Source organism: Cervus elaphus, chromosome 12 (genome assembly GCF_910594005.1).
Source record: "Cervus elaphus chromosome 12, mCerEla1.1, whole genome shotgun sequence".
NCBI lineage: Eukaryota > Metazoa > Chordata > Mammalia > Artiodactyla > Cervidae > Cervus > Cervus elaphus.
Window position 1 is genome coordinate 96,217,976 of NC_057826.1, and position 27,717 is coordinate 96,245,692.

The window sequence follows — 27,717 nt, forward strand, 5'->3', positions numbered from 1 at the left end:
CACCCTCAGAACACAGCAAGCCCTTCCCTCCTCACGTGAAGCAAAGCAGAACTCTGCCCCGAGGAGCCAGCAGACAGAACTGCGCCCCCAGGACCAGGAACTGAGGACAGGCCCCGTGACAGGGCTGAAACACAAGCTACTGTCAGAGGGAAAACACCCCCAGCCCTGGAATTTGTCTCTGGGAGCTGCGATGTGCGAGCAGCAGGGGCAGAAGGAGAATGAGAACCGCGTGGCCGGGACAGGTGGCCCCGGGGCCCCGGGGCCCAGCTTCTCCCTCTCATGCTCCGGAGGGGAGGGTCCACCCTGCGCTGGGCCACGCTTGCGTCCCCCGTTCAGCTGCCCCTTCAAATACTCCTGAAAAGAAGTGTTTTACCACCCGTTTTTCCTCTCTGGGGTCTCAGCTGCAAGTCGCGGTGACCTCCAGCAGACATCGTGTGCTCAGCAGCCAGAGACAAGGCCAAATCTGAAAGGGCTGCAAGGACAGGGCGTCCGCCTGGGCTCTTTCTCCTTGCTTCCTGCCCCACCATCTCATCTCCGGGGCAGGCAGTCATCCCCACGGCCAGGTACCCGGCCCCGGTTTTGTTTGTCTGTCTCTCAATGTGTGTCATAACCCTAAATTCTGTGAGGACTGGGACAGGAGCTAGGGGTGTGACATCTGCCTCCCCTTCTTACTGAGAAACAAAAGAGCTTCTCATCCTCCAAATTGTTCTCCGACAGAGTCTCCCGATTCGTCAGCTATTTATGGAGCAGTCACAACGTGCCCATCACTGGGTTAGCCCACTGATTCACTCAGAGATGAGTCAATAGATTGTAAGGAACCTGTCACTGTCCTCAGTCTGGCCTGGGAAGAGAGGCTGGCTGGCCCCAGGCCGGCATATGCAGCTGACCGGCAGACAACTGAAGCAATGCGTGAAAGAGAATGCCTGAGCGAGCTGGCAGGCCAATGCCAAGAGCCGTAGCAGAAAGTGAGGAGTGATGCTTGAGAAGGTTGGAGACGAAGATGTTCCAGAGGCTTTGAAGAGAAAACACAATGCATCTTAAAATCTGTATCTAAATGGTATTTCACTATAAATGTTTAATTAAAATACTCTAACCATCACCAAACAGAAATAACCCTCCACCTGTATCAAGTAAACTCTGCTGCTATGAACCAAGATGTCAGCATGAGTTGTACTTCTTGCTCTAGCAGGATTCATTAGAGGGTGGGGAAAGATGTCACCAGGAAACTCAGGGTTAGCTAGCCAGTAAAGGTGCTAAAGCTGTTTCATCACATTTTGATATATTTAGAGAAAGAATAAGTAGGTCCAGTGAAAGGTTTTTCTTTTTCAAGAGTTGGCCAGGGCATCCTTTGATGTCTCAAGGATAGCATGAATGACCCTTTGTTTGGTTGACAGGATTCAAGAATTAAGTTGATAGCTGGCAAGGTAACTTTTAAAGTCCCTCTCTAAAATAAACTCAAAATGGATTAAAGATCTAAATGTAAGACCAGAAACTATAAAACTCCCAGAGGAAAACATAGGCAAAACACTCTCCGACATAAATCACAGCAAGATCCTCTATGACCCACCTCCCAGAACATTGGAAATGAAAACAAAAATAAACAAATGGGACCTAATTAAACTTAAAAGCTCTTGCATAACAAAGGAAATGATAAGCAAGGTGAAAAGACAGCCCTCAGATTGGGAGAAAATAATAGCAAATGAAGCAACAGACAAAGGATTAATCTCAAAAATATACAAGCAACTCCTGCAGCTCAATTCCAGAAAAATAAATGACCCAATCAAAAAATGGGCCAAAGATTTAAACAGGCATTTCTTCAAAGAAGACATACAGATGGCTAACAAACACATGAAGAGATGCTCAACATCACTCATTATCAGAGAAATGCAAATCAAAACCACAATGAGATACCATTATACTCCAGTCAGGATGGCTGCTATCCAAAAGTCTACAAGCAATAAATGCTGGAGAGGGTGTGGAGAAAAGGGAACCCTCTTACACTGTTGGTGGGAATGCAAACTAGTACAGTCACTACGGAGAACAGTGTGGAGATTCCTTAAAAAACTGGAAATAGAACTGCCATATGACCCAGCAATCCCACTCCTGGGCATACACACTGAGGAAACCAGATCTGAAAGAGACACGTGCACCCCAATGTTCATCGCAGCACTGTTTATAATAGCCAGGACATGGAAGCAACCTAGATGCCCATCAGCAGATGAATGGATAAGGAAGCTGTGGTACATATACACCATGGAATATTACTCAGCCATTAAAAAGAATGCATTTTAATCAGTTCTAATGAGATGGATGAAACTAGAGCCCATTATACAGAGTGGAGTAAGCCAGAAAGATAAACACCAATGCAGCATACTAACGCATATATATGGAATTTAGAAAGATGGTAACCATAACCCTACATGCAAGACAGAAAAAGAGACACAGATGTATAGAACAGACTTTTGGACTCTATGGGAGAAGGCGAGGGTGGGATGATCTGAGAGAACAGCATCAAAACATGTATATTATCAAGTGTGAAACAGATCTCCAGTCCAGGCTGGATGCATGAGACAAGTGCTCGGGGCTGGTGCACTGGGATGACCCAGAGGGATGGGGTGGGGAGGGAGGAGGGAGGGGGGTTCAGGATGGGGAACACACATAAATCCATGGCTGATTCATGTCAATGTATGGCAAAAACCACTACAATATTGTAAAGTAATTAGCCTCCAACTAATAAAAATAAATGAAAAAAAAAAAATGAAAGAGCCTCCAGGGCTTCCGTATTTGCCTCTTATGCATTTGAATCTGAGTACCAGATTTTAAAAGAACGTGGAGAAACTGAATAATGGCATCAATAAGCTTGACACAATCAGCTCATTGAATTTTTAAAATAAAGAACATAAATTCTATACATATAAAAAGAAAAATAAAGTCCCTCTCAACCCTAAACTTTCAAAAGTCTATGACTCTGACAGATGTGCGCATTTTGGGATTGTTGGTAGAGGTCACTCAGAACTAGGAAGGTGGGACCCTTCAGACACCCATAAGAAACAGGCCATATTTAGTTCCGAGCTGAATGTCCTAAAGGATTATCATGTGAATCTGAGGTTGTAATATTTTGAAATACATTCAGTGTTTGTAATACGACAGTTAAGCTTCTTATTCATACCTGGGCCTTGTGCAGAACAGATTAAGTTATCTTTCATTTACTGAATTTAGATTATTGTCCTTTCTCCACCAAATCTGCTTTCCATATATGGTTTTAACTTCCATTTCACAGAAACCAGAGGTTATCTGATGAAAATTCCCTTAATTTTACTTTCTTTGGGCCTTAACTTCTTTCCCCCGTTCCCTTCCTCCCATCTCTTTAGACGAAGATCAAGCTGGTCTTAACCACCCTATTCTCTTCTTTCAACGTCTTTTTGGTACCTCCAAAAGAAATCCCTTCATTGCCCCATCTTCAACTCTCTTCTTCCACATTCAGTGTATCTTTAAATCCCCACGACATTCACCACTTCACACAAGTTAGAATCTCATATTACTCTCCAAGCCTTCTCCCTGATCCCCACACATCACTGAGTACCCCTCTCTCAGTACTTGGCACAGGAAAGGATACAGCCTCTTAGTCTAGGCCCCTCCCTTCTGGCCTAGATCAGATCCTGTGATAGGCTCTTGGGTGGTTTTCCTGTCCCTAGAGCCCGTTACAATAGGCTGCCAAGGTTTTCCTTCTGAAGCATTACTCAGAGAACCTAAAACCTGCCATGCCCTCTCCAGTTCTCTGGCAGAGTTTCTGAAAGTGCAAGACGCAGGCCAAAGTTTCAGGAGGTATTTGAGAATGGATTACACTAGCACAGAGACTCAGGATTAAAAAACATCATTTATTTTCACTTGAATCTTCTTGTGAACTTTTTGATGTGTTTAAGAAAAAGCATCAGCTAGGGTCAGCAGGTCAAGATCAGGCCTTAGACATTTGCCAGTCTCTTTTTATCAAGCCTATAGGCTCAGCTCAGAGCAGTAGTGAAGGAAGATTGTCAAATGAGAATTTAATAACTCTGTTGGGTTTTCTGGATTTATTTAGAGCAGGTAATATGGGTTTACTATTGACCATAGTGATAGTACATTTCCTTTTAATGTAAAGGTATTCAAGAAAAACAAAAGCCAAGTTAGTAAAGGTTCTCATAAAAAATAACACAGGTGTTAGTAACACAAGCATCACAAAGGAAGTATAAGAGAACAGAGCTATAAATGAAAATCCAGACTCCTCATTCTCCCATGCATCAGCCCCAATCTAACTAAATCTCCAACCACAGCCCTTCTTTATAAAGTCTCTGCTCTCTGACTACACCTGCTCTTGCCTTGGTCCATACCTGTATTTATGGTATTCTTTCTGTCTGTACTAGTCCTCTTCATTTTTTTGACCTTTTGAAATTCTATTTATTTTGAAGTCCTGAATCAAATATTTTCTTCTCTGAGGAGTCTTCCCCTAAGCATTTACATTCTGATTTAATGATCCATGTGCTTGTCCTTTGGCTATGGTGCTTATTTTATTCTCTCATGTTAGAGTTTGTTCACACATTTACCCTACTATATTGTAAATTCCTAGAGGGCAAAGACAATGCCTTTTTTAAAAATATGTATTTCTGCTCCCAGTACAGATATTGAGAATGACAATATATATAAATAAATATGTATGTATGTATGTATATATATATATGCAAATGAAATAATGAGTAGGAATTTTTGATCTTATCTCATTGTTTGCTCCAGAAGCCATAGGTAGCATTTTTTTTCTTAATAAATAACTTTAGAAATAAACCTTAACATAAATAGCAACTCGAGCTTACTGAGTAGAAAACAACTTATGAAGCACTTCCTAAGTCCCTGAGGAGAATAGATTTCTATTAGTCTCCTCATTTAAACATGTATGATTTTATCTTTTTTGGCCTGTGTGTTTTTTGGAATTTTTGGTGGGTTATTATTATTATTTTTTTTGGTGGGGGATGAGTAGGTGGGGAGTTGTGTTCCAATCTAATTAAGTCTTAGGACGTGAAGAACAGAACTCAAATATTAGAAATAACCACTTATCCTTTTATCCAACAACTGCTGACTGATGGCTGGCATGCCTCCAGGCACCAGGGACATGGAGAACCAAAGCCACCATGCTGCCCTGGCGGAGCCAAGCCGTGATCACTCGCACCACACGCGGTGCAAACAGGCCAGGAGCCTTGCTGCTTTGCCTCAGGTGACTTGCAGCTGACGGTTAATAAACTTACTGGCCCCCAGCTTCTGTGCTGGGTACTGGGGAGGTGTGCACTCATCTCTTTTAACCGTGTTTGCCATAGGGCATTATCCTAAGACAGGATCTGGCCAATCAACAATAATGAGTCCTATGATTATAAAAGAATGGGCTCAGAGAATCATGGACTCTAACAATTATCCAAGTGCTAATCATTTGCCTGGCAAGATGCCAACTGGCCTTAGCCAAACTTGCTTTCTGGACAATTCCAGTCAGTCATCTACAGGTCTCTGTTGACAGCCCATCCCATGAGGCTCACGTCTGCTCAGAGAGAAGAGCTAAAGCCTGTGCCCAAAGGGGAGGATGGGATCAGACTCACTGACTTGGCCTCGTCACCGCAGGCGCCATGATGGTGAGAAGGACGGGAGCTGATTGGTAGGGTATTGAAAAGACTGCACCCAAACGATAAATGTATGTAATATGGCATAATAGTATAATACCATCACTGTTATTTTGGGAGTGTCCAACCATTTCTGGTCCTTAAGAGACTGGAGCACACAGAGCCTATTTCTCTGCTTTATGGAAGACTAGGACACATCTGAACCATCTCCTTAATATGCAGATGCCACCTGCAGCAGCATGAGCTCGCCTTCTGACTGAGTCATCTGTCCCTTTGTGCCTCGTGGTGATCTTAGAAAAGACTCATCAGAAGAACGGGGCAGTTCTAGTGTACTACCAGTGACTACATACTGATAATGAAAAACTGGGAAACACAAAGGTCGTTCAAATACTGTGCTTCCTTTCAAAACATACCAAGAAAATTAATTTCAATTTGAATAGAAGTGGGCAAATTACACATACTTCTTTTAAAATGTATTCTACCTTAACAAGACTTAACCCACATGTTGGCTGATTTTTTCTTTTCTTTTTGACAATTTCACCTAAATAGGCTGGTTCACTAGTAAGTAACCATAACTCAGGATTTCTTCCTTTCCAACAAAGAAATCTATAAAAAGGCAATGTAATATATGCTTAAATCAAGAACATCCAAAGCTATGTGCAAAATAGATTGGAAAATGCTTAAGACAAGTTACGGCTATATTGGAAAGGTACAAAAATCTGCAGCATTCAAAAAATAAATTTGTTTGGAGAAAGAAGCGTGTTTCAATTTTTAGTTACATCCCACCTATGTGTCTTCAGTATGAAAAAATGTGCCCATCAAAAACACTGGGCAAGGAAAGGGAACATTATTTTTACCTAGGTTGACAACTGCTATGAAAAGATAGTCCTCTGGGGCCAGATCAGGCCCAGCCAAAATGAGACATACCTAGAGCCAGTCTGTAGGATCACATGGAATGAGGACGTGGGAAGGGTGAAGCTGTGATGTGACACTAATGTGAAATTCTTATCAGGCTAAAATGCCACTAAAGTTCTGGATCTCCTATAAAGCACATTTTGTGAATGTTAATTTAATATAAAAATGTTATCAGTACTGTCTCAGAAGGCTGGTGTGCGCCCAGTCACTTCAGTGGTGTCTGAATCTTTGTGGACTGTAGCCCACCAGGCTCCTCTGTCCATGGGATTCTCCAGGCAAGAAGACTGGAGCGGGTTGCCATGCCCTCCTCCAGGGGATCTTCCCATCCCAGGGATCGAACCCACGTCTCCTGTGGCCCCTACACTGCAGGCAGATTTTTTACCGCTAAGCTACTGGGGAAGCTGGTATCTTTGCTAAATAATAGCTTCTTCCTTTACATTCTTCTGAGGAACGCACATGATGTTTAGGGGAAAAGCAGTCATGTTTAAGAGAGAGCAAGCAAACCTCATGAGAGGTCTTAATTCATAAGAAAATCAAATGGGAAGGCCCATGTGAAGTAACATCAGCTGACTTGATAGAAACAGTCCTGCATATGGAAGCAGAGAGAGGGCAGAGGCAATCACAGTATGTTATGATGCTACTTCACTGCATAACAGCAATAAAGGCTGGGTGACCCTTAACGAGCCAACAGTGAGCAGCACGGAGCCCTGCTGCTCCCACAGCCCAGTTTACACCGAGGAACAGGGCTGCAAGGAGACTGGATGATTTTCTCAGGCCAAGCAAAGTCATTCTGCAAGTGAGTACATTTCAGCAGCTTCAGCTCTCAATCCATCTCATGATCTGTTCCTCCACAACCTCTGGATTAGATTTTTAATGACTCAGTGTTTCTACTGACGTTACCCAAGGTCAGTGAGGTCAAAACCCAGGAGAGCAGACTCCATGACAAATCAAAGGATTTGTTTCACATCTTGTTGAATTATCTTAAGGTGGACACCAGAGGTAGGTTTATTTTTTCTTTAAAGCATATATAAAAAAGACCTATGAGGGCATCTAGCTAGTACTAGTCAGTATAGCTTAGACCACTGACTAACATTTGCATGACATTTGTACCTAGTACTTGAGCCAATACCAATGTTTGATCCTTTATCACCAAAAATAGTTTATAGATAGTCCTAAATACAGTACAAAGATTATCTGGGAAAAACTCTCCTGATTTAAGCAGTGTCAAATATAAATTCACTGCCTGAACCTCAAGTTAAAACTAGAAAAATCCTTTATAATTGATAATATCACACTGTGCTTGAAACAAACTCGACAAAAATGATGTTTCCTTAAGACTGGGAGTCCGCAGTGCTCCGTGACATCCTAGAGGGGAGGGAGGGCAGTGGAATGGAAGGGAGAATGAAAAGGGAGGGGACATAGACGTACCTCTGGCAGGTTCATGTTGCTGTATGTCAGAAACCAACACAACATTGTAAAGCAATTATCTTCCAGTTAAAAATAATTTTAAAAAAGAACTCTCGCAAAGAGAAAAAAAAGATTGAGGGTCAGCAGCGCTCTGTGACAACCTAGAGGGGTGGGAGAGAGGTTCAAGAGGGAGGGGATATATATGTACTTCTGGCTGATCCATGTTGTTACATGGCAGAAACCAACACAACACCATAAAGCAATTATTCTCCAATTAAAAATAAATTAATTAAAAAAGCCAAAGCTATGGTTTTTGTTGTAGTCATGTATGGATATGAGAGTTAGGCTATAAAGAAGGCTGAGGGTCACAGAACTGATGTTTTTGAACTGCGGTGTTGGAGAAGACTCTTGAGAGTCCCTTGGACAGCAAGGAGATCCAACCAGTCCATCCTAAAGGAAATGAACCCTGAAAATTCATTGGAAGCACTGATGTTGAAGCTGAAGCTCCAATAGTTTGGCCACCTGATGGGAAGAGCCAACTCATTGGAAAAGACCCTGATGCTGGGAAAGATTGAGGGCAGGTGGAAAAGGTGGTGACAGAGGATGAGATGGTTGGATGGCATCATCGATTCAATAACATGAGTTTGAGCAAACTCCAGGAGATAGTGTAAGACAGGGAAGCCTGGCATGTTGCAGTTCATGGAGTCAAACAAGTCGAACACGACTGAACGACTAAACAACAACAAATTTAAAAAAAAGGGGGATTGGTAGGCAGTACACTTGTTTTGTAAAATGCTAGATAGTAACTGTTATAAACTTTGTAAACCACATATGGTCTCTGTCATAAAATACTCCCAAGTCAGTGATTTAAAAAGGTAAAAACTGTTCTTATTGTGGTTTGTTTGAAAACATGCAGTGGGTCATATCTGAACCATACACCATAGTTTACAAAACCTTGCTTGAAATATCTCAGCACCCTGAGAATATGTCCATTTCCTCAACTCATCCTAATATATGACCTTGTATAAAATGATCAATAAGAAGCACCGATTAAGACAAAGACCAACCCAGATCAGTTCAGTCGCTCAGTCATGTCTGACTCTTTGCAACCCCATGGACTGCAGGATGCCAGGCCTCCCTGTCCATCATCAACTCCCAGAGCCCACTCAAACTCATTTCCATTGTGTCAGTGATGCCTTCCAACCATCTCATCCTCTGTTGTCCCCTTCTCCCCCTGCCCCCAATCCCTCCCAGCATCAGGATCTTTTCCAATGAGTCAACTCTTCACATGAGGTGGCCAAAGTATTGGAGTTTCAGCTTCAGCATCAGTCCTTCCAATAACACCCAGGACTTATCTCCTTCAGGATGGACTGGTTGGATCTCTTTGCAGTCCAAGGGACTCTCAAGAGTCTTCTCCAACACCACATTTCAAAAGCATCAATTTTTCAGCACTCAGCTTTCTTTACAGTCCAACTCTCACATCCACACATGACCACTGGAAAAACCATAGCCTTGACTAGATGGACCTTTGTTGGCAAAGCAATGTCTCTGCTTTCTAATATGCTATCTAGTTTGGTCATAACTTTCCTTCCAAGGAGTAAGTGTCTTTTAATTTCATGGCTGCAATCACCAGTTGTAGTGATTTTGGAGCCCCAAAAATAAAATCTAACACTGTTTCCACTGTTTCCCCATCTATTTGCCATGAAGTGATGGGACCAGATGCCATGATCTTAGTTTTCTGAATGTTGATCTAAATAGGATCATTACAAGGAACCAAATCCTGGTGTTTCAAAACTCATGAGACTTCTCTCTGGAAGGCTGTGGTCAGGATTCTGGGAAGCTCCACAGACCAGGGGCAGCAGCCCTTGCTGTTTGCATTCCTCATGGGAGTGGGACTCGGTTGTTGGTTACCGTTCAGGAGGCTTTCGGGAGTACCCGTGACATGGAGCACGCTGCAGGCCTGCAGGGGGTGGCAGGGGAGAACAGTGGTGGTCTTCGTGAAAGGGAAGATGGGATGCTGTAGAAAGGGCACTCATTTCTGTGCCAGTGTTTCTCTGCACCGTGGAGTTCTCTCACTAATGACACCTTGGGTGGGGTTCCCTCGGCCTTCCCTTCGCAAACCCCAGCCAGTGTTCGGAGCTACACAGATGCTGAGAGCCCCTGAAGCAACACCTAAGATCAAAGACGGAGAAGCTCTGTCAGAAGTCTGCGTGCTCCCGCAGAGTCAGTGAAAACCCTTCTAGGCTGAACGCCGAGAGGCGTAGCCAGCAGCGCTGTACCATGCCTGCCACGTTTCCGTGGGGCCGTCTGCCTGTCTGTCCAGCACACAAGGAAGGTCTCAGATTTCCAAGACCAGTGTCCCTGCCCTCTTCAGAAGGTCACCAAGTGCTATTTTTGCCCCTGCTTGAAAGAAATTTTAAATTAACAGAGTTCCTCATTAACCCCTTTTAACTCCCTAAACAGTAAAGCTCTTGCCAATGAACCCGTTTTTAGAAGATGACAAAATAAAGACATACAAATTCTTTTCTACATTGATCAGGCATTATTCCCATTAGTAGTATTTTTCAAAGTGTCTCTTCTTGGTTTCAACTTTAATACACGAAGTCACTCATGCAGTGTTACAAAACAGCCTTCTATTGTCCTCACTAATGGGCAAACATTTGTGTGGAACCATTTATAAGTCTTCACGGAGCGATGGTAGTGGTATCAATCTTGGCCTGACAGAATCAGATGACTTATAAGGTCTCCTCTGACCCAGATTCTATAGGGCGCTGGACTATGGGCTCAAAGTGGTACTAGAGATGGTCTTTATCCTCGAGAGGTTGAGCTCAGGTGGGGCTTTTATAACGACCCCCATTTACCTTTAAACTGGAGAGAAAGGTGGTTCCCCTCACCTAACCAGCACCAGGTAAAAGTTTTGCTCATATTATACCAAAGACAAATAACTACAATCCCTTACTAATTCTTCCTCAAGACCACATAAAACCTGCCTAACAAGGCACCTTTACCATCCAACCACCCACTACCACACTTCTACCCAAATACCTGCTCCATCATGAGTAATGCCCAGGACCCCAGGAGGGTTAAAAGAACAGGGATCCCGATGATACAGGCATGGATGGTGGACGAGAAGAGGAACAAAAACTATTAGTATTTCAGAAATGAAGACTCCTTAAGCAGGAATACAAAACTTGACAGAGTGGCCTCTTACTTCATAGTGACACCTCTGAGCTTCTTAGAACTTATTTAAAAAAACACCTGACTGACTACTAGAAAGCACAGTGGACAGACTACCATAATAACAGCAGTGAAATAACTCTAAGAAATTCATCCCTTTTCAGACATAGAACAAGTCAAGAATTCTAAGTGCTGGCCACCGCTAAACCAGATGAAAACTACTGATCAAAGCTGATCTTTCTGTACTTAATGCTTCATTTTGGAAGGCTTTCTGGGACAAAAGCATAAAGCTACCTCAAAATAACAAGTGAAGATTCAGGATAATTCTCCACAGATACAGAGCCTCTCCCCAGTTTTATTCAAAAACAGAGTGCAGGTGATCACTAATACGCCCAGTCACATGAAATATTGGGTACTATTTCTTTAAATTGAGAAAGTTACTAAATTTAAGTTTCCACTATGAACTCTGGCAAAGATATTTTCTGCTAATCCAACTCAGTTTGAATACTTTGTGCCTTTCACTGTGGTTTTTGTATTTGCAGGCTATCATTCTTACATGAGCTAGTTACATGAGTGTCCTGAGAGGTTCTAAGACTGCAACAATAGATATCACAAAATCTGCTAAAACTTATTTTTAAAGTGCATCTTCTGTTAGGGCTTCCCAGGTGGTGCCAGTGGTGAAGAATTCACTCACCGATGCAGGAGACAGGCGATATGGGCTCAGTAGAGTACATTTTATGTAACACACACAAACTTTCAGAGCCTGAGATCTCTAAGGAGAAGCCTCAGTGTAAAGGCACTAGGTACTAGTCACTCAAAAATATTTTGCCCCTGAGCCACTGTGAAGCTCTGAGTGTGGAATGTCAATTGCCATGTCCCTGTGATGTACACTATGAAGAATAATCAAACAAGAGTCATCTGGTCAGGTAGCCCATGGCTAGAGCATCACTGTTTCAAAGTCATGACTGTGGACTGTCCTAAAATCCAGCAAGGTCACACAAAGAAGAGGGGGAGACTGGTTTTTACCAGTAAAAGATTTAGGTACCAATCTTTACCTAAAGATTGTAGGTAAACAATCTTTACCTACATCCTTAAAACAGGCTTAGGCATGTTACAAATGCTTGCCTTTGGTCAGGACGAGAGCTGTGGATTAATTGAATCAAATTGTTACCTCAACTTGGGAAGGGGAGTATCAAGTGAGGAACATGTTCACCTTAAGTGTAAAAATGAAAGATAGCGTCTGGACTTCAATTTTCATAGCTACTACAATTATCAAAGCAATGCAAGAACTAGAAAATTATTTAAGTTGAGCTGAAAAAACAATCTCCCTTGCTTCTATCTCTGTTTCCTGTTACTAGAAAATAGTGGTTACTAGAAAAGCAAGACTTCAGGGTAGGAAAAGGGCAGGAAGGAGAATCACATGAAACAGGAAACTTAACAAGAGATTCAAGTCTCTTCAAAGAGTTCACAGTCCACTGGGTATGTGTAGGTGGCTTTCATCTTGTAAGGCTTTGGGAAGCAAGGCTGATTTAGAGAAAGGCAAATGTACAAGGCTTCAGTGTGTTCAAAAAAACAGTAAAGAAAATGAAAAGAGATGCCACAGAAAATATTTACAAATCATATATCTGATAAAGAATCAGAAGCTAGAATATATAAAGAACTCTTACAATTTAATAAGATAAATGACCCAGTTTTAAAAATGGTAAGACTAAACAGATATTTTACCAAAAAAGATACACAAATGGCTGGTGATCACATGAAAAGATGTTCATCATTATTAACCATTAGAGAACTGTAAATTAAAACAAGACCACTTGAAACTCACTAGAATGATTATATGATTAGGTAACAAAAATAAGCTGAAACTCCAATACTTTGGCCAGTTGATGCAAAGAACCGACTCATTGGAAAAGACCTTGATGTTGGGAAAGATTGAAGGCAGGAGGAGAAGGGGACGACAGAGGACGAGATGGTTGGATGGCATTACTGACACGATGGACATGAGTTTGAGTAGGCTTTGGGAGTTGGTGATGGACAGGGAGGCCTGGCATGCTGCAGTCCATGGGGTTGCAAATAGTTAGACATGACTGAGCGACTGAACAGAACTGAACGAAAACTCTCTCTCTATATATATATGCATATACATATGACTGACACTATGACATATCCACACATATGTATATGACTGACAATGTTGTCAAGAATATGATGAAACTGGAACTTTTGTACATTGCTGATTACTGGTGAGAATGTAAAATGGTGCAGACGCTAAGTGTTTATTTAAGAATAACAGAAATGTGTGTTTATACAGAGACTTTTCTGCAAAAGTTCACAACCATCCTATTCACAGGAGCCCCAGACAGGAACTAAAAGTGCATCAGCTGGTGAATGTATGAACAAAATGTGGCTTATCCTTACCGCAGAATACTATTCACTAATAAAGAAACTATGATACATACTACAACATGGCTAAACATTCAAATCTTTAAGTAAAAGAAGCCAGATGCAAAAATAAATTACACATTATCTTACTGCATTTCTATGAAACTCAGAAGAGTGTATCTATGGAGATAGACAGTGTATTAGTGGTCGCCTGGGACTGGAGGAAGCAGGGACTTAATGTAAATAGGAATAAGGGATTTGGTGGCGGGGGAGGGGGTGATGAAACAGTTTTAAAACTCAATAGTGGTGATGGTTGCACAATATTAAGTTGCTTCTGTTCTGTCCGATTCTTTGCAGCTCTATGGCCCACCAGCTCCTCTGTCCATGGGATTCTCCAGGCAAGAATACTGGAGTGGAATGCCATTTCCTGCTCCAGATGGTTGTACAGGTCTACAGAATTACAACTATGGAATTATACAACTGAAATATGTTCATCACAATTATACCTCAATAAAGTTATTAAAAAAGAAACCCACAAGAATGACAAGAACCCTCTTTTCCTTTGACCCCTTAGCAAAAATAATATGGTGGAAGTCTGCGTGAAGTTTTTATTTATTCACCAAACATTTATTGAATAATGACCATGTACTCAAAATGGCTTTGACTTCACCACCATGCTATGTTTAAATATCTGATGGCTGGGCTTTTTCCCATATCTCTGAGGATTTGGCAATGACCAGACTATTAATCCAAAGGATTCTGAAGTAATGGCTCAGTGATAAAGAATCCATCTGCAGTGTAGGAGCCGCAGGAGATTTGGCTTAGATCCCTGGGTCAGGAAGATCCCGTGGAGGAGGGCATGGCAACCCATTCCAGTATTCTTGCTTGGAAAATACAAGTATCCTTGCATGGATAGAGGAGGCTGGTGGGCTACAGTCCACAGGTCGCCAAGAATCGGACACAACCGAGTGACTGAGCTCAGGATTATGAATTACAGACAAGACAGGGCTGGAACTAGCAGAGTGGGGGAGTTCAAGGATTGACACTTCCCTTCGTGGGCCCTCAGGAAGCATCACTAGATCAGATTCTGCTTGACCGGGCAAGCAGTGGGGACACAGTCCGTCCAGACTCTCTCAAGGGAGTCAAGCCAGGCATCTACACCACAACACCAGCTCTGGGATACAATTCTAAAACCTACATTCCCTAACAGAATTATTATAACAAGAAGCAAGCCCACTGACATGTTCTAAGGTTATGAAAGTTTAACTTTAAAACAGAAGGCAGATTTGTCTAAACTCTATAAATGTTCAAAATTTGTACATTTTATCTCATATAAAAGCAATTTTTTTTGCTTTGATTTTCTTTTGTTATTCTAGCATTATTTTGACATACAGTAACATTAAAAACAAAGGATATAACACATAAAGAGGGGCTTCCTTGGTGGCTCAGATGGTCAAGAATCTGCCTGCAACATAGCAGACCTGGGTTCAATCACTGGGCTGGGAAGATCCTCTGGAGAAAGGAATGGCAACCCCCTCCAGTATTCTGCTCTGGAAAACTCCTTTGGACAGAGGAGCCTGGAGGGCTACAGTCCACGGGGTCACAAAGAGTTGGACACGACTGAGTAGCCAACACACACACAGGGATAAAGATGTGGTGTACATGTAAAATGGAATGCTGTTGTTGTTTTTCAGTTGCTCAGTCCTGTCTGACTCTGCAACCCCATGGACTGAAGCACACCAGGCTTCCCTGTCCATCACCAACTCCCGGAGTCCACCCAAACTCATGTCCATGGCATCAGTGATGCCGTCCAGCCATCTCATCCTCTGATGCCCTCTTCTTCTTCTGCCCTCAATCTCTCCCAGTATCAGGGACCTTTCCAATGAGTCAGCTGTTCACATCAGATGACCAAAGTACCAGAGCTTCAACTTTAGCATAAGTCCTTCTGATGAGTACTTAGGGTTGATTTACCTTGAAGTTTACTTGTTTGATCTCCTTGCTGCCCAAGGGACTCTCTGGAGTCTTCTCCAGCATCACAGTTCAAAGGCATCAATTCTTTGAGACTCTGCCTTCTTTACAGTCCAGCTCTCACAACCTTATGTGTCCACTGGAAAGCTAGAGCCTTGACTATACAAACCTTTGCTGACAGAATAATGTCTCTGCTTTTCAACACACTGTCTAGGTTTGTCATAGCTTTCCTGCCAAGAGGCAAACATCTTCCGATTTCATGGCTGCGGTTACCATCTGCAGTGATTTTAGAGCCCAAGAAAAGGAAATCTGTCACTACTTCCACATTTCCTCCTTCTATTTGCCATGAAGTAATGGGGGCCAGATGCCATGATCTTAGTTTTTTAAAATATTTTTTTAATGTGTCTGGTCACAAAGAGTTGGGCACAAGTGAATGATTGGATAAAGAAGATGTGGTACATGTATACGATAGAATATTAGTCATAAAAAAGAATTAAGTAATGCCATTTGCACCAATGTGGATAGACATAGAGATTATCATACTAAGTGAAATTAGAGAAAAACAAATATATGATATCACTTAAAAGTGGAATCTAGAAAACTATACAAATGAACTTATTTACAAAACAGAAACAGACTCAGGCTTTGAAAACAAACTTATACTTACCAAAGAAAAAGATGGGGGGAGGGATAAATTCAGAGTTTGGGATCAATATATATACATTATTATATATAAGACAGATAACAAGGACTCGTATAGCACAAAGAACTCTACTCAATAGTCTATAATAACCTATATGGGAAAAGAATCTGATAAAGAATATATGTATATATATATACATATATATATATATATAAAACTTAATCACTGTGCTATACACCTGAAACACAATATTGTGAATCAGCTATGCTCTAATATAAAATAAAATGGAGTTTTAAAAAGCTACAATTAAAAAATAAAGGATATGAAGTTTGAAAGGAAATAGAACACAGACAATCCTATAGGCAAGTAGGGAACACTTGTGCTTTTGCCAAACAAGCCCCACTGGATGTCTAAGAAACACACTGATTTTCTTAAAGACAAAACAGCTTGACTGTCAGGACGTCTACATTTAGACTTTACAATCTTTCTTTTTATCTGGCATGGTGGTTCTGAAGCTGGAGAGAAGGACGTTGCCCAGAACTGCGTACACACACTCTGCATAATGTACTACATACAGATGACCAAAGGGTTTTCCAAAATGGGAAGACACTCAGAACGCATACTGCACAGAATCTGGACATTGGCAAGGATGTCAGGATACGAGGACTGTGATGAGCTAACTGGATTGCGAGGTTGGATTGCTGAGCTGCTTGGCTTCTCATTTGTATCTGCTTGAACATAACCACTGCTGGTATTTTCAAACTGTACTCAATCGGACCAGGATCTCAAAGGATCTTGCAAACAAATATTAATCCTCATTGTTATCTCAGGAGACAGACCAAAAAACAAATCCTATCTACATAGGAATAAAAAGAAAATTGAGTTGGAGAGAGCCCTGGCTTTCTTTCTGTAAGACTTTAACAACCAATCTATTTGGCAAACATACTGAGCATTGATGCTTTGTGAGGCACAGATGCACGATGAATGCTTTCAAACTGCCGACTTTTATAACTTGAAAGGGCCCATTTTAGAGTTGTGACTCACTTATGAGCCTGAAAATGCTATATCCGTATGTATGAATCAGACCCCGGAAGTATAAGTTTACAAAGTATTACATTACCATCAACCACAGATTACAAACCCATTGATGAAATGCTTAGTTTACTTAGCAACAGCTGAAACTTAAGTGGTGAAAAATAATCTAATTATCCAGGATACTGCAATAAACCAAGGTGCTGGCAGGATGCTTCCTCAGCACTGTGATGCCTAGTTTATGACTACTTCTACAACTATCAAAGAAAATTGATCACAAGTAACATGTTTCAAATTTAAGTAAATCAACAGGAATTGAAACATCTCTGGGGATCAGGGCTTGAAAAAGGACAGGCCTCTGGGTGACTTCCTAAAGATGTAAAAACTAAATCATACGTGGCAGATCAGGAAAACAAGCTTGTGTTCTATGTAGCGTCTCACTTTGCACTCCCCTACATGTGATCCTATTTAAATAATAAAAATAGATAAATAGAACAAATGAGACTTTCAGATCCCACCTACCTCTCTTCCTTGAGAAACTGGTTTATATCGTACTGAAAAACTAAAGCAAACGAAAACTTCTGTGAAACGAGAAATTTGAAAATTAGAACACAGATCACTTAACCATTTAAATACCTTATTACTTATTGAAACTTCAAATTCAGTTTTATGTAAAATTGTCCTCTTTATAGAGAAAGTTGTAAATGTATACGATTTTAGAGTGACAGGTTCACCTCTAGTTATAAAAAGGTAACCTCCACAATGGTTAATTAATTTCCTAGATGTAAACAGGTTCAATCCCTGGGTTGGGAAGATCTCCTGGAGGAGGAGGAAATGGCAACCTGCTCAGTATTCTTGCCTGGAAAATTCCATAGATAGAGTAGCCTGGTGGGCCAGAGTCCAAGGGGTCACAAAGGGTTGGACACGACTGAGCGACAGAGAACACAAACAACTACCATTCTAAATTTGGTTATTTTGGTTTTCAGGAATAAGGGTGTTCATTTTATCTTAGTATGAATAAAATTTAGATGATATTCAGGGTCCATATCCAATAGAAATTGGAAGCCCAAATCAGATGTCCTTTATGAACTGGTGCTAAAAGGATAAAAATCTGTTTAGTTACAAACTAAGATATTCTAATTCTACCAGGATTTTCCTTAGCAAGTCCCCCTTCATAATACTGATGCCTGAAGACATAAACAATCCTTGTGTTAAAAATAGCTATTTTATATGAAATGTATGTTGTACAAAGTATCACTATGGGGCATGATTTGGTGGTGATATTCCACAATATCCCACAGTGAAGTAAAGTAAGTGTCAACTACATTTCAGAAATTACCTTCAAGCAATTAATAAAAATGAACTATAAGTGACAGAGTTTAAAAAAAGTCCAAATTGATTAAGGGAAGAAATGAAACATGCTTTTAAGACACTGAATGGTAGATTTTAAACATAACTGAAACTCCATTCCTCAGGTTGTCTTGGATAACTTAAAAAGTAAGTAACAAATTTATTTTCATCTGTTTTTAGTGATGGAAAGAATTTATTCTTAATCCACCTAAAATACAGTTTAGATGATAAGAAGCTATTCAAAATAAATTTTATTGTTTGCTTCTCCAATTTTCCCACTTTGAAAAAAAAAGCAAACTATTCTTAAGTCATTTTTAGAAAATTTTCTCTCAACTAGTGCCTATTAGTTAATGCATACGTAAACGCTCTTAGAGATAAAACAATGAGCTGAATAAAAACAGTGTTTCTGGCTACAATGTCTTAACTAAAGGAATCTTTTCCAGTGACAGAAACAGTGCCTAGCATCTCTAGTTTATTACAGACTTCCACGATGGTCGCTTTTCGGCTTGGTAACATTGCCACCAAAGTTCCCAGCCTGCCTTTCTTTCCCCCTTCTTCAGTCTCATCCCAAAGCTGGCCCCTCACCCACATTATAAAACTTGCAGCCAAAAGCAAAAGAATATATTGAACAAAGAAACATTTTTAAAAATTCTCAAACTGTGTAGAAAGTTACAATCCTCTTCTATCTCCTTTTGAAGTTTCAGTATTGACAGAGCACGGTGTTGATCAAATACATGTTCTTTCCTCCTTTTGGATATTCTCAATGCACATTCACATATTAAATGCTCTAAGAAGTAAAAAGGGAAAAAAGCACCTTTCTTTATGTAACACAGGGCTGGCCCACAGTATCCAGCCCCACCACTTCCAAAACAGCTCCTCACCTTCCTTTGAAACAGTGTTCAGGGAAACACACTTTGGGATGAACACTACCCTATGGCATCTTCATAGAACCAGTAAAATCTGAAAAAGTGTAAGTCAGGATGGGATAATCCCAATTTTCAGGACCATGAACTCTGGAAGACTGACTTCTTTTAATACAAATGCTCCTGACGTTTCTCTGAAACAGCCTGAGGCCACACTTCCCAGGAGCTTCATAAAGGGCTGTTCTTTGCAGGTCTGATGTCCACAGCACAGGCCAGACCAGAAGCAGAGACAGGGGTGCTGTGATCTGGTCTCGGGCAGCCTGCTCCTGACAAATGTAGGCCACAGAAATGATGCCAGATATTTGCCACTCTGCTTCCTCTTATCAAAGAAAGAAAGAAAGAAAAAAAGAGAGAGAATGGCAGGAGGGAGGAAAAGAGGGAGGGAAGGAGGGCATGAGGGGAGAAAGAAAGGAAAAAAAGAAAAAGTTCTTAAATATAGGCAAATCAGAGGTACATGGAAAGTAATATCAGGAATAGACGCCTCCTATAGGATGCCTCCTCATTACTGGAGAACATTTTCCAGATTTTCCAGAACATTTTTCAGAAACGTCTATGTGTGCTGTACTTGCTAGAAGGGGACAGATAGGTTTGCAAAACAAACTGCTTCAGAAAGCCATCTGCCTGTCTCTCTCTCTCAAAAGCTCTCTCCTTTAAAAAAATATTTTTAGAGTTATTCTAATTAAGAAGAGAAGTTCTGTCGGGTGTGAATACCCTTTTATATGGAAAGAATGTTTGGAGGGCTCAAAGATGGGCCTGGTAGAGCTCATACAAATCCAAATTCCAAACCAAATAACAGGAGAGTTGTGTATTATATTTCAGTATTGCAAATTTCACAAAAGAATGGAAGGCAGGCCAAAAAATAAGCAGTTAAGGAAGAGAAATATGCAGGCTACATCACATTCAAAATTAACTTGCAAAAACAAAGCAAATTTTTAAAATATCTTTGTATCTTACAAGTTATAGCCTAGAGATCTGTGCAACAAAATGGGCATTTTAATGAAAAACAGAATGGGGAAAATCTCCTACTATCACAACACTGGTTAATGATTTTCTTCTCTACACTTGTGCAATTATAAAATGTTATCTTTGGAAGAGAGAAGTTTATAAATCCATGTAGTTTGCAATGAGGAATCCAAGGCAGAAAGAAGCAAATTGGTTGGCCCAAGGTTGTTCAGCCTCTAAATTGTACAACTGGCACTAAATCCCAGGGTCCCAATCACGAGTCTGGGCTTGCTCCCTTCCCCAAGCCGTGGATTTGGTCCAGGTAGGTAACTCTTGGCTACAGACTCATTCCTGATGTGAAACACAAGTTTCGCTTTCCTGTGACTCTTTATATGAAAACAGGGAAGGTCTGTCATCTGATAACCTCAGCATGTTAAAAAAAAAACACACATACTTTGGGATGTGAAAAGATTTGACACAGCTTGCCTCGGGCTTTCTGTATTTGGGGACAATGGATCAAACAGTTAAGATGAACCATTTTGAAAAGAAAATGAATGACATGTGCACGGTGCTGAGGCTGTGTTACGTAACTGGCCTTGGGAAGCAGAGGCACTAGATGTACATATTGCTCGATTATGCTTTTATCTCCACTGTTACACCCTCATGCACCATTCTGGGGCTTCCCTGGTGGCTCAGACAGTAAAGAATCTGCCTGCGGTGCTGGAGACCTGGGTTGATGCCCAGGTTGAGAAGGTCCCCTGGAGAAGGGAATGGCTACCCACTCCAGTACTCTTGCCTGGAGAATTCCATGGACAGAGGAGCCTGGAGGGCTACAGTCCATGGGGTCGCAGAGAGTCGGACAGGATTGAGTGATTAACACTTTCACTTTTCACTTTCAAAACAGATTTCCCATGAGTCAGCCGGATTATGCAGAGAAAAAGAAAACTATGTAAAGATACTGAAATCGACATTCTACGCTCCACCCTAATCACCATGTAGTGAAGTCCACAGTTGACAAGTTCTAGATCAGTACGGAAAGCTTCTAATCAGGTCTTTAGTGCCTCAATCTTAAGTTTAAGTGGACTGCTAAAGTTGCCTAAATACTGAAGGAGAACTTCTAAAAGAGACTGAAGACAAAACCAAAACAGACAAACAAAAACCCAGAAAAGTACATCTCTGGGGGAACAGAAAATACACAAAGAGAAAAAATATTAAAGATTATCATTAACATCTCTAAAGAAATAAAACAGTACATTTATGAATAAAAAAGCATGATGCTAGTTTAAAAAATGGGCATTTGAGGATCAAATATGAGACAATGGAAATTAATATACAGTAAAGAAGAAATAAAATTCCAAAAGAAAGACCTTGAAAAAAAATTGAGATTATCTTTTATATATGAAGCAAAAACAGAGGTGGAAAACAACACAGAGGGAAATGAGAAAATTATGGAACTCACAGAGAAGGACCAATATCTACACAACAAAAAACAGGAACAAAAAATCATTAAATAATTCAAGAAAATTTCCAAGAACTGAAGGAGATTAACTCCAAGATTGGATAGGCCTACTGCATTAAAATAGAATAATTACACCATGATATACCCTTGCGCTGGAGAAGGAAATGGCAACCCACTCCAGTATTCTTGCCTGGAGAATCCCATGGACAGAGGAGCCTGGCAGGCTACCACACATAGGGTCACAAAGAGTCGTACACAACTGAGTGACTGAGCATGCATACCGTGCTGCAATTTTAGATCACTGATCCTAAAAGTTTCCATCAAAAAACAGATAAAAAATGAGAACAGCATCAGACTGCTGCACCCTGGATGTCAGAAGTAAATGAAGTCCACAATGTTCTCAGAGAAAATGCTTTTCAAACTAGAGTTTTCCATCCAGCAAGAGAGAAGAATGAAGTTGCCATATCTGCAAGGTCTCAAAAAAATATCTCTCACCCACCACCTTCCTTCAGAAGCTACTGGAAGATGAATTTTGTTAAAATGAGGGAATAAGTGAAGAAAGAGGGAAAAATGAGGTTCAAGAAAAAAGATATGCAACATACAAATAAAGCAAAGGAAACCTCCACTTTGAGAAGCAGCTTAGAAAGTCCCCAGACGTTCAAGTTCAAAGCAAAAATTGACAGATTTTCCCCAATATATATATAAATCCAGTAAAATTATATTTACATAATGTAGAAGAATTTAGAGATGACTTAGTCTAAGTATATAAAAATTAGCAAAAACTAAGAAAACTAATTAAATAAAAAACCTAAGAAAACTAAGCAAATAAAAAGGGTGATTATTAATTCCAAAGAAAATAAAAGGATGTGCAGAAAAGGCAAAATGATTATAATATACCATATAGTTCAACTACAAGTACAGTTCACACAGTAATAATAATGTAACTGTGGAATATAGATGATTGGTGTTTATATAACTTACTGGGAAGAAAAATTACTTTTTGTGTGGGTAGAGTCAGGAAAGCAACATGTATATGAAAGTGAAAGAAAACTGAAACCCCAACTTCCTGAAAAATCTAGATGAAAAATCTAGAGGTAGCAGTATAAGCAATATCATTCGGAACTTTGGAAAGTTGTTACCAAAGAAATGGCTAAATGAATTTAAAGTGGTTCTTCTGGAAAGAAGAAATGGGGGAGGTGTGTTCTGGGCTTTTTATTTTTGCAACAATTTTCATACAGATATTTTTCTTTGTTAAATTATTTGTATGTATGTGTGTGTACATTTTAGTTTCTTTCAAAAGCTAAATTTAAAAATAGTTACTACGAACACCAACATCCCAATATTTAATAGTTCTATAAACTTCTAAGTCCTTGCTATATGTCTATTGCTAATTTCAACTGGAATTTTCTTCACCAAGGTCACAATAGGTTCCCTCCCCAGTTCCTCCGATTTACGTAACAAGTCTATTTTTGCTTGTTTGTTAAATGGCAAGGTTAATACTGCAGATGCTCTAACTGATGAACCCAGACCCGCTGAGCAGTTCTGAGACTGCATCTAGCTCCGCACTACCAGAGCTCTTCAGGCAATATATCAAATACACATCGACCCTTCTCACTAACTGTTGAGAGTTCAATAAACCAAACATTCACCTATAAGCACCTTATCTGTAATCATGTGAACACTATTAAAAGTAGGCACTACAATCAGCAAAGCACTTTAAGGCATCCCCACTTGTCTCAACCGTGATCAACACTATAACCAAACAGGTGCCCAGATGACTCAGTATTGCCATTAGACAAACATTTCTGATAGAAGTCTCTGCACAATGTGAAGGTCTCCAAGTTTTGATTATAAAGGCAGCAAAAGACAGCCCTCTACTGAAAACTGGTCAGAGTAGAAAGAAAAATACATAGTCATCAAGACATTGCTGTATGCAAAGTATCTTAGGAAAAGCTCTTTCTCATTCATTTAAAAGAAGCTCATAATAGAACCCCACATTTTCAAGCATAAGTCTCTACATGTTTCTAGTCTGAAATGTGTTCTTTCTCCCACTTTTAAGGACACTATAAGGCAAATTATGTTCTCAGGAAAAGAAACAAACTTACCTTTCACAAGCTCGGACAGTCCATGCGGCAATTATCCATAATGAGATACTAAAAACCAAGAGTACAGTTCCTGGGCATATAGTCATTAAAGTCTTCATAACAAAACGCGTATTGAAGTTTATCTTATTAAGTGCTCCAATGCTTCTAGAGGAGGCATCAGTGAAAAGTTTGCTATGTAAAAGCATGACTCTGGCAATCAGATAGAGTCTTAAGAACATTGGTATAGACAAAATGATATCCACGTCAGCGGTGGTGGTGGATGGGGCATAGGAGAAGGCAAGCCGGGCCGTCCATGTGAACGTGTAATTCCCAGGTATGGGGTGAATAGCACACACCAGTATCTCCAAGCAGATGAAGAAGATACGCTCATAAGTCATGGCTATTCTCCAGTCATCTGCACCGTTGTCCACCATGAACAACTGGAAGATAAAGGAGAAAGTCAGCTCAGCATGGTGAACGGTCCACAAGGCTCAGCGCAGGTTTTCAAAACACATCACAGGCGACGTCAAGCAATCACAGCACGTGCTAGGCCTTAACTTCTAAATGCGAGTAGCCAGGTACACTATTTTAAGAAAATGGCATTGGCACAGAAGAACTTTATTTTGTAAAAATTCAGATTACAAACTCACCATACAGGAGCTGAAGCTATTTTGGAGTCTATGCTCCTGTACAATCATGTCAGTGATAGCATTTAAAAACAAGGGACTGGGGCCTAACAGTAACGTACCTCCCCCTTAGCTGAAGTCAGAAAGGCTTGCCTTGTAACAAGCTGTTCTCCTCCTTGAGGATCTAGATGTAAACCTTGCACAATTCTAGCCATATTCTCAGCAAAATCCACTTACAGTGCCTGGGCAATCGGTTATACCCTCTAATGCAACAATACAGGAGCGTTCTTGCAGATAATCTTATTTTTGGCTTCTGAAAGAAAATTGCAAGGGACCACAGACAAATGTGGCAAAAACGTTTCTCCCAGCTGTCTTGCCACTGCGCTATATTTTACCTCTTTCCTTCTGCTCTCCCGAAGCCTTCCCTCGGATTATTAATTTGTTTTCAATCTTTCTTTCCATAATAAAGGTTCCTTTTCCCTACTTCTGTCATTCCTCACTCCACAATGAACGAAAAGAAAGAAAAGAAAGAAAAAGAAGATAGATAGACAATAAAAGGAACAGAAAAGAATGTTTCCTGTCTTCCCCGGCTGTTCAGTAAACAAGTCCCCCAGGCTCTAGATCACAAACAACCAGAGGCATCTGGAAATGTGTGGTGACATTTCTGACTGCCACAGTGACTTGTGAAGGCTACTGGCATTTACAGCCGGGAAGCCAGCGGTGCCAAGCTCGCTGTAATTCTGAGAGTCCCACGCACAAAACAGACCTGTCTGCCCAGAATGCCGACAGTGCTCTCCCACTGAGAAAGATGACATATTCTTTGCCTTTTGGTAGGTAGCCAATTTCTGTACAAAGCATGAGATGAAAGCAACCCAAGTGAGAACAGAGAGTTCTCAGGTATGAGTTGCAGAGGAAGCTGGTCGAGCAGATCTTCACGATGATTGGATTCTATGATCTCTGCTCCTCTGGAGTCAAAATAGTCATTTCCCCACCACTTGCATGCTAAGTTGCTTCAGTGTTTCCGACTCTGTGCAATCCTGTGGACGGTAGCCTGCCAGGCTCCTCTGTCCATGGAATTCTCCAGGCAAGAACACTGGGGTGGGTTGCCATGCCCTCCTCCTCCCCGCAGCACTTAGACGGTAACAAGTTCCCATTCTAAGTTAACGGTCCTGCAGGTCACGGCTACTGCCCACACTGTTATTCAAACCCTGCCCTCAGTGCTACTTGCAAAGACAGGAGTTTGAGGACAAAGTGATCACTTCTTTCTGGTACTTCAAAAAAGTTGGAGAATAAGCAGGATCTCTTATCAAGTTTTCAACAAATTAAGTTATGGCAACATATGGTTTTCTGTATGCCTTTATCATTAACTTTCTACCTAGGGAACTCTAAGGGTTTGATAAATAAATGCTGCTGCTGCTGCTGCTGCTGCTAAGTCGCTCCAGTCGTGTCCGACTCTGTGTGATCCCATGGACGGCAGCCCACCAGGCTCCCCCGTCCCTGGGATTCTCCAGGCAAGAACACTGGAGTAGGTTGCCATTTCTTTCTCCAATGCATGAAAGTGAAAGTGAAGTCGCTCAGTCATGTCCAACTCTGTGCGACCCCATGGACTGCAGCCCACCAGGCTCCTCCATCCATGGGATTTTCCAGGCAAGAGTACTGGAGTGGGTTGCCATTGCCTTCTCCAAATAAATGCTAAGAGACAGTAAAAATTAGACTTTCCAGTTTCCAAGAAAGAAACAGATCATAAATAAAGCCATTAAGTTGACCACAGAAATATTCTTGTGCAGTTCACCACTTTCAATACCACACTGGCATAAAAGAGTTCAATAATAAAGATATACAAAAGATTGTATAGATATAATGGTAGAAGGCTTCTAAACTGTTTATCAGTGACTATTTACAAGATACTCTATAACTCTTCAGGAATGTGAACCCAAAATCTCTTAAGGTCCTTATGTCCAAAAGGATGTCTTCCTTCAACTTTGAGAGGCTCTATACATTCTAGAGACACTATCACTACTCTTGGTAAAGTGCTATCAAGTGCCAGTGTAAGTCACGTAAGAAAAACAATATTGGTATTTAAGTCTACGTTTCCATTTCTACTGAAAATGATATTACCCAGTTTGTCTCCTTTCTTCACCAAACATGGCTCTGAACGATTTGGAAACATATCAAATCCACCCCCAAAAGGAGTCATAAGCACCAAGACACCGGATAGACAGAAGCTGTGTAACAGATTCTCAGCACGATTCCAAGACAGGCTTTCCTCGTGCCCTTCTGGGCAGTAGCAGCATCAGAGCAGGAGGAGTGCCTTCTGAGGTGAGCGGTAAAGCAATGTGTAATTCTGACAGGTTACTTCCAGGCTCCTACTTCTCCTGGTCCTCCCCCATCACTCCCAGAGCACTTGCTCCTCTGACCTCAGGCTCCTCATCGCCCTCTCTGCTCACTTCCCTAACGAGGCTGGTTCACTCCACTCCTTCCCAGCACTCCAACCACTGTGTCACCAGTACCCTCAGCAGCCTTCTCCCTCGAGTTCTGGTGGACCGACCCCGGCCACTTTCCAGCGCAGACGTGCAGGCGGGCTGGGCCCACCACGGGCCCGTGCCTTCGGCGCAGCTGAACCCTTGGTGTCTCTGCCATCATCCTCCGACCCCACAGCCTCTGCTCCAGACAGGCATCTTTCCCTCCAGGGCCAGTACACTCGCCCTCGGTATCAGAAATACCTCCATTTTATACTTCAGTCACAAGCTCACCTACATCTCATCCTTTTCTCCTTATTTCCACTCTCTTCTGTTCCACCTATTTACAGCAATGTTCCACTGAAATCCAGTTCCCCTCCACCGACAGCCCCATTCCTGTGCTTTCTCCGTCTCAGCAGACGATACAAGCAAGTTCAAATCCCCTCCGTTCATGAAAATCAGAGCAACACAAACAAGGGCTTCCCTGGTGGCTCAGACGGAAAAGCGTCTGCCTGCAATGCGGGAGATCCGGGTTCGATCCCTGAGTCAGGAAGGTCCCCTGGAGAAAGAAATGGCAACCCACTCCAGTACTCTTGCCTGGAAACTTCCATGGACAGAAGAGCCTGGTAGGCTACAGTCCATGGGGTCACAAAGAGTCGGACACAACTGAGCGACTTCACTTCACTTCAACAAGAGTCCCGCCAGCTCTGTGTC

The 27,717-nt window shown here is 41.3% G+C and overlaps 1 protein-coding gene across 4 annotated transcripts in view; it reads right to left on the reverse strand.

The window, feature by feature from the left end:
• The window catches only part of KCNN2 (potassium calcium-activated channel subfamily N member 2), a 477,213-nt gene that overhangs the window by 95,152 nt on the left and 354,344 nt on the right, over positions 1 to 27,717 (reverse strand). For all 4 annotated transcript variants that reach the window (XM_043920758.1, XM_043920759.1, XM_043920760.1 and 1 more), the window contains one exon: positions 23,940 to 24,358. In XM_043920758.1, coding sequence (XP_043776693.1) covers positions 23,940 to 24,358 — 419 coding nt within the window. The remainder of the gene's footprint in view (positions 1 to 23,939; positions 24,359 to 27,717) is intronic.